This window comes from Erythranthe guttata, chromosome 5, assembly GCF_056151865.1.
Source record: "Erythranthe guttata isolate IM_541 chromosome 5, IM_541, whole genome shotgun sequence".
NCBI classification, from domain to species: Eukaryota; Viridiplantae; Streptophyta; class Magnoliopsida; order Lamiales; family Phrymaceae; genus Erythranthe; species Erythranthe guttata.
This window is the reverse complement of record NC_142537.1, coordinates 14,925,991-14,934,324: the sequence shown is the minus strand read 5'-3', so window position 1 is coordinate 14,934,324 and position 8,334 is coordinate 14,925,991. Positions and strand designations below refer to the sequence as shown.

The 8,334-nt window shown below is 30.4% G+C and overlaps 1 protein-coding gene across 1 annotated transcript; it reads right to left on the bottom strand.

The window, feature by feature from the left end:
- Positions 1 to 3,620: 3,620 nt before the first annotated feature.
- LOC105958570 (flavonoid 3',5'-methyltransferase) lies at positions 3,621 to 6,901 on the bottom strand. Its single transcript, XM_088817747.1, has 6 exons — positions 6,742 to 6,901; positions 6,560 to 6,645; positions 6,318 to 6,462; positions 5,885 to 6,016; positions 5,368 to 5,787; positions 3,621 to 3,691 (listed from the first exon to the last, which is right to left on the bottom strand). The coding sequence occupies exons 1-5, from the start codon at positions 6,790 to 6,792 to the stop codon at positions 5,497 to 5,499; spliced, it is 705 nt and encodes a 234-aa protein (XP_088673873.1). The 5' UTR covers positions 6,793 to 6,901; the 3' UTR covers positions 3,621 to 3,691; positions 5,368 to 5,496.
- Between the last annotated feature and the right edge of the window lie 1,433 nt (positions 6,902 to 8,334).

The following is an 8,334-nucleotide window of genomic DNA, read 5'->3' as shown; positions in this document are numbered from 1 at the left end:
ATCTAAATCCATCTAATGATGGTACCAAATGTCTATTTCAAATTCTAAAGAAAACCTAAAAGTTTTTATAGCCTCAATCCAAAATATCTTACATAAACTTTATAGATGTATCTTTCAACATCAATTATAAATTGGATATGTAAATAACCCTTTATATACACATTTACGTGAATAGTGTAACCCATGATCTATTCACTAAATATGTCTAGGTACTAAGTCAAAACTTATTATAGAACAAACTAAAGTGAGAAACATACATAATTACATTATTCAGCGTACTTGAGATGCAAATGCAACTATATTAATTTATCTTAAGGGGTACTAGTCAAATGAGCATGTAGTCTTTTTCTCGCTTAATTATTTATCTTCACGCGCACACAGTCAAAATTATTGGATTCAATAAGAATTCATTATCCTTTATGTTTTACAATAAACCTTATATTTACCGCTCACAGAGAAAATAAATAAACCATATCCACTTTTAAGTTAGTGAAACCACTCTAACTAAAGTGCTATAACAGAAAATGAGATTACACTATTACTTAATGTGCTCATTTATGTTCTTTTTCTTAATATATTATTTCGTTGCTAAATTACTGTCTCCAGCAGTTATTTAACTGTCGGAGACAGTAATTTAACTGTTAATTGACTTTTTTTTTTTTTCTTACAAAAAAATTATTTTAATTAATATTACTGCCTTGGCTACTAAATTACTGTCTCCAACAGTAATTTAACTGTCTTAGACAATAATATTAATAATATTACTGTTCGGGAAAATAATATTCATAATATTACTGTCCCAAACAGTAATATTACTGTCTGAGACAGTAATATAGTAGCCAAGAAAGTTATATTAATTAAAATATTTTTTTTCTAAGAAAAAAAAATTAAAAAAAAAAAAAGTCAACGCCGGAGACCGGCGGTCAACGGTGGTTGACCAGCAGGAAAAAAATTTCAGGAAAAAAAAAAGTTTTCAAAAAAAAAATGAAAAAGTCAACGCCGGAATCTGGCCGGAAAAAAAAAATTCAGAAAAAAATTTATTTTCTGAAAAAAAAAAAATTGGGGGGTTAATGTGATATATTTGTTTAAATCCGGGGTCAATGTGTAATATTAAGGAAGTTAGAGCATAATGGATGGCATTGATAATAATTATATTATGGAGGGTATTTTGGACTAAATATATGGGGATGGGTGTAATTGAGAGATTGTTTTTTTTGCGGACTAAAATGCATTTAAATCCCATGTGATAGGCCTTTTTGCCATTCGCCCTAAAATCAAAGTCTCGAGTCAAATAGCAAATGAGTCAAGCCTTGTTTGGTTAATAATAACCATTATTCATATTTTGATTAGTTAATGTTTAAATTATAATGGATCAGAAGTTTATTGAATTAAAAATTAATCCGTATCTTTAAACCAACCCATTATTAAAACCTTTAAGTCAAATAAGGCATGAACCTTAAAATCTGAAAATTCCCCAATAAAGGCTTATAAACCGAATTTGAAATTTCAAATGAATTTCACTTTATTGACCGAACAAAACCTTAAAATTCCTCCATCTAAATGGACCCTGAAGTGAATTTAAAAGAATTCACATATTTGTTCGATCCCTCAAAATAATTAAATTCAAAATGGCTCCAAAATCTTAATAAGAAACTTAATTTGAGTTTTCATTACTTTAAAATGGCCCTTACCCCAAATCCAAAAAAAAAATCTTAGAACTTGAAGGACTGAAATATAATTTGAGAAAATCCATATATTCAAATTTCAGTTTAGTCCATTAAAACCTTTAAATTTTAAAAGGATAGACAAAGCATAAAATTTTGGTTTATTTGCAAAACTGTACTTTTCAAATAAACCTTAAAACTGGGGACTAAACAGTAAAACATGGAAAGTTCATTTAAGGCCTGAACCTTTTATGGTCCAAATGTTTTTAAAAATACAATACGGGGCAGAATGCAGATAACCCTAAACTTGGGATCCAATTGCAATTTCCCAAAAATCTCCATTAAAGCCAATTGCTTTCTTCTTCCAGACCCGCCGTCACCACCTAAATCTCCTTTAGACTAGCCAATCAACACCCAGTCCACCACCGTCGCCAGAAAAGACCAAATTCCGGCTCATGTCTATGCGGCGGAGTCCACCGCCGGTGATCGAATATGCCTCCTTCGGCAAATCGCGCTGCCTGAAATTGCGAAAGACATGGCACGAATCTTTCTATCCTTTTAAATATCCCCTGGATTCGGGACAGGTGTTCCTTTTAAATCTCCACTCAATTCGGGACAGGTCTTCTAAAGAAGACGCAGTTCGTTAATTATGTCTCTAACGATGAATTTTAGAAGAGACGGGATGGTTACGTTTCTTTGGGACCATGACCATTTATATAAACTGTAGCGTCCGGTTATATTACAACTGTCATTTAGCCCCATCAATAAATCACAATTAAACCCTAATTGTCTCTACACATTAGACTCATAATTATAGTTTAATACTCATAAGTCCAATCCAATAGTCTTTATTGGATCACAATTAATTTGGACTTTCTTTTAGATAGCCTACACATTTACGTCGAGCTAATTGCACATAACCCCCTGTGTAATCTTGAATAGCCAAAAAAGTCCTCATATTATAAAAATTAGCAAATACCCCCCTATGTTTTGTTTGATAGAGAACATCGCCCCTTTTTCTGAAATTGGCTGCTAAGTTAGATAAAATTACTAAACTAACCCTGATAATTTTTAATAATATTTTAATTTTAAATAAATAAAATGCATAAAATAAAATAATAAAAAAAAAATGAAAAAAGAACAAAAAATTTATCACGCACAGGGGCTCAACTCATGGCATCATCTTCCTTTTCTTCCATCCAGCCCTCCACCGTCGCACCACCACTGCCAACACACCCGCCGCCCCACCTCAAACAATTACTTCAAAATATTTTTAATTTAGATCCACCATTAGAGAAACGAAGAAGGGACGGGCAATTCTTCCAATTCTCATATGCCAAATCTTCAATGTGAAGTGCCTTCATCTTCCGCCGGGTTTCAGGGAGAAAGCATTTTTTTTTTGTTTTTCCTTCTTTTGCAAATGGGCTGGAATTCTGGAGAGAGAGAGGGGGGGCTGGAATTTTTGTCCCCTTTCTTTTTTATCAAAGGAGTGGATCTGAAGAAGGAGAGGGAGGAGGGAGATGATTAGGTTTAAGAAATTATGAAAATTGCAATTTGGTCCTATGCAATTTGGAGAGAGGGCTTTACTGAAATTATTAGGGACTGAATCGAAAATTCTAAAAACTTCATTTTAGGCATGTGAAAAATCCTGGATAAATTTGTAATTTTCGAAAATATTGAGTTAGGGTATTTGGGTCTTTTTAGGTCAAAAATCAGACTCCCAGTCGCACAAGCCGCGAGTGCATCTCACATTGAGCACGCAAGGTCCTTTTTGGCTTTAACTAATTTTCACAGGGGGTTATGTGCTAATTTTTTTAACACGGGTGCTTTTTCGGCAATTCGAGATTATACAGGGGTGGTTTTTGCAAAAATCCCATTTACGTCACATATGTAACCCCATATAATTATTGAAATAATTCCAACAGTTTAGTGAAATATATACGTGGAGGGCTAAGCTTTCGATAAAAAGAATAAAAACAGAAAAAGAAAATATAAAAATAAAGTAAAGAAATGTTTTATTTTGACATCTTATATATAAAAGAAAGAAACGCTAGGGCAACCCTAAGAAACCCTAATGTCATATTTGTAATTTTTTTTCAGTTTTTATCAAATTTTTATCTCCTTAATATTATTTTAAATATTATTTTTGAATTTTATCATATTTGTATCCCCTAAATATTATTTTAAATATTATTTTTTATTTTTATCAGAGTTTTGTCTCCTAAATATTATTTTTTATTTTTATCAAATTTTTATCTCCTAAATATTATTATAAATAATATTTTTTTAATTTTATCAAATTTATATCTCCTAAGTCCTAACTATAATTTTAAATATAATTTTCAACTTTTAGCAGATTTTTATCTCCTAAATATTATTTTCGAATTTTATCAAATTTATATCTCCTTAATATTTTAAATATTTTTTTCGAGTTTTATCATGTTTTTATTAGTTTTTTATCTCCTAAATATTATTTTCGTTTTTTATCAGATTATTGTCTCCTAAATATTATTTTCGATTTTTATCAAATTTTTATCTCCTAAATATTATTTTAAATAATAATTTTGATTTTAATCATATTTTATCTCCTAAATATTATTCTAATTATTATTTTCATATTTTATCAATTTTTATCTCATTAACATTATTTGAAATATTATTTTCGATTTTTTATCAAATTTGTATCTCCTAACTATTATTTTAAATTTTATTTTTGATTTTTATCTCCTAAATATTATTTTTTGATTTTTTTATCAAATTTTTATCTCCGAAATATTATTTTAAATATTATTATCGATTTTCATCAAATTCTCCTAGATATTATTTATAATAATCTGATTTTCGATTTTTACAGAAAAGGGTAAATAAATCTGATTTTCATTCCTAGCGGATTTTGTGACATCGTTTTACAGAATGTCTGCAACATTTGAATTTTATTTCTTCCCTCTAAGGCTTCTTCTTTTGGTAACCCGACTTTAGATTTTGTTTCTTATCTTCTTCTTCACCCTATTGCATGTGTGGCAATTAGTTTACATCTTTTTCCATCATGGCTTATAGGTAATTTCATTTTGTTAAATTATGTGTTTCATTAGTTTATACCAAAGTTTTCAAATTTTATGTATAACAATTATTTCATTTTATATGTTATTGGACATGTTATTGAAAGGGATGGTTTGAGAAAATTAACCAAAAATGGGCGGAGCCACAAGCTATTGGAAGTCGACCTTCAAGACTTATTGTTTGTATGCGATATTTAATTTATTGTTTATATTTATTTTTGTTTCTTAATTTTCCAATTGTTAATTCCAGTGGCAAAACAACCTTAAAATGAGGCAGTGGAGAAGGGCTTAGTTCCGATGTAAGATGTATAGATGGCCTTTTACGATGGTATGTTGTCGATAGTTTAGTTTTGATTATGTTAACTTAGTTATTAAATCTAATTACTTTTAAACTCAACATGGAAGACATAATTGATGATGTTTTTCCTGGTTCAAATTTTCAATCTACTGGTATTAGCTGATTCAATTCATTTGGAAAATTATTCAACAGTAAAGTTATGTCCTTTTTTTTTGTGTGTAGTATACTTAATAATGTTCCAGTATAATAGAATTTTGATCATACGATACATCAAACGTTTGTTTATATTCTTACAACATCAAAAGAATGCAATTTGTTGTCCCGTGCATCGCACGGGTACAATTACTAGTTAATATAAATATTAAAATAGATACTTCCCAGGAAAAAAATTCAAATACAATCATATATGTTGTGCTGTATGCCTTCGATGAGTATAGAACTCATATAAATTAAAACGTATAAAAATATGAAATGTCTATTTGACACGCCTGCAAAGGGTGAGCCCGTCTCCGATAGAAAGCTGGGCGAGTTCAATACGAGAATCAGCAGCTAAGAAAGTGTTCAATTGCATAATGTCGACTCTAACCCTCCTCAAATATTCTGCCATCTCGTCGTTATCGGACGCGGCTACAGTTCCCGACCACAATGTGTTGTCGTACGCGATTATTCCCCCGATCCTAACCAGTTTCAATAGCTGTTCGTGGTAGTGAATATAGTTCTGCTTGTCCGCATCCACAAATGCAAAATCAAATGTTCCTTCTTCACCCTAAAAAATGAAAAAAATAATACGGCAAATTAAATAATTAATAATCATAAATGTATTTAAAACAAAAATTAGGTATAGGAGGAGAAAATTAAATTACATTGGCCTTGAGTTGTTCCATAACTTTGAAGGCATCAGATTGAATGAACTGAATCTTGTGTGCCATGTTTGCCTTTTGTATAAATGGCAATCCAGTTTCGTATGCTTCTTTGTCTGGGTCAATTGCGATTATCTACGCGAAACAAACTAAAAATTAGTCACAATTTTTTTTAATTATTATTTTTAGTCAAATTACGATTATCCCCGGCCCTGAGATAAAGCCAAATTACGAAAACCCTCCTCAATTATGTACTTTCTTATGAAAAACTTCTCATTCAATAGCTAAATTTAACACCCTAAGAGTGAATGTGTAAGACAATACATAGTTGAGAGTAGAGGTTGTAATTACCCAAACATGAGGAGTATTTTCGTAATATGACTTTACCTTAGGGGGCGGCCGTAATTTCCCCTTTTTTAAAATTTAATTTACTTACCCTGCCATCATCAGGAAGGGCAAGAGCAGTGGTGAGGAGAGAGTAGCCAGTGAAAACTCCAACTTCAATTGTTTTCTTAGCATTCATCATTTTCAAGAACAATGAAATGAACTGTCCCTCGTCAGCAGTTACATTCATCATACTCCTGTAATAATAATTATAATAATAAATTAAATATATTAACTAATAATAAGAAAAAATAAATAAACATAGTAGATTCGAAAAAATGTATATTATCGTACCACCACTGATACTTGTCGACGGTAGCCATTCGTAGTTCTTTGAGTTGCTCATGTTCTCTAGGGTATGCACTTGTTTCCAATATATACTGCAAATTCCAATAATATTAATACTATTAAAACAAATATAAATAATAATGAGGTAAACAATTTTGAATCAATATATATGTTATATATTTAAATACCTGGGCGAGTGCATCACTTTGCAGAATAGTCCCTGTAAACTTATCCTTCATTTTTCAATGATTGGGAAAAGGAGAATATTATTCTTTTATTTTTTGAGAAAATTGAGTGAAAAATGAAGAAATTAGATGATGAAGTAAGTGAAGATGAAATGTTTTGCTTGAAACTTAGGAAAGTGTAGCTCCCAATTTATAAGGCTAATTCTTTTCGGAGAGTCAACGCGGTGAACGCCTCAATTGACCCAATCAATCAATTTGATTCCATCCCCCACTCTCAAACAACCCCTCTCAATCATATCTATTTATTATTATTTTATTAAAAAAAAAAAAAAAAAGGACAAAATGCACTTCATCTCCTACAAATTTCTCGTTTTCGCATTTTTCCCCTCTGAAAATTACATATAAAAGGGCAGTGTGCAACAAAAATAATCAAATGCCGATGAATAATCCATCGAAATTTTGCTATTTGGGTAATGTGCAACAAGAATAACATTTTGAGGGGACATTCACTTTTCAATATTTTAGAGGGTAAAGTGCGAAAATTAGAATTTTTAGGGGCTAATGTGCAATTTACCCTAAAAAAAATTACTAATATGTTGGTATATTTTTTTGTTTCCCAAAGTTTGGTATAATTTGTTGGTTAGTCGTGCAAATTGTCCATCGATTAATTGGAATTAATTTAATTTAATTTGTTGGTTAGCTGAGATCAACTCAATCAAATAGGATGTTAAATGGTAAAACTTATTTTTTATATTCCAGAACTCTAATTTTCATTTGTAATGGAGGGATCACATTGATAGTTATTTTTATATTCAGTTTTCGAGATGTGAAAATGCATCCTGCAGTGAAAAGATGTATCAATAAATTAACTACTCAAATAACCTATCATGAATTGACATATGTTGATTTTAAATATATTTATTCTTATATTTAAAATTTGATAATCTATTTAATAATTGTGGTTGGTGTAAATGGGTATAAAAATAATAAAACTAGATTCATATTAATATTTGATGATTCAGTTTAGTGTTTTCGTTGAACTAGTGATTTCAATTTTTTTTATGAGAGTTCGATTATGACATCTTTTGTGTGTCATGTGCGGTGCACATATTATTTTTCGTCCATACTAACTGGACAAATGGATGGAGGGACAAAAACAACATAAAAGTGGCATGTTTAGAGACGTAAATTGTAACTTATCTTTGTTTATGGACGAAAATCAAATCAGTGACAAAGTATAGTGACGAAATAATTATCCCAAATTGTTGTTACTGAGGTACTGTAATTAAATATTACTATATATTTTTTATTATATTTGTTATTGTTATGTATTATATGCATTATTTCTAAAATGCTATCACGTGCATCGCACCGGAAAAATACTAGTTATATAAATAAATTATTTTTACTCTTTGCAATTGGGAAGAAAAATTTGGTTCAATCATATGTTAGGAGGTTATTTATAATCTACCCGCAAGGGGTGACCTAGCAGTTGGAGCAACTGAGTGTGCGTTAATTGACCAAATCCAAATCTCATGATCAACGGTTGCTAGGTAGAACCTTGTCACACATGGTTAGCCCAGTGTGATTTACATT

Bases quoted from the DNA above. Each gene is read 5' to 3' on its own strand.
- LOC105958570 (XM_088817747.1), bottom strand. From the start codon at position 6,792: ATGAAGGATAAGTTTACAGGGACTATTCTGCAAAGTGATGCACTCGCC. The intron at 6,463-6,559 runs GTACGATAATAT...TTATTATTACAG, and splicing joins GTCGACAAGTATCAGTGGTG to GAGTATGATGAATGTAACTG. The intron at 5,788-5,884 runs GTAATTTAATTT...TTCATTTTTTAG, and splicing joins TGGAACAACTCAAGGCCAAT to GGTGAAGAAGGAACATTTGA.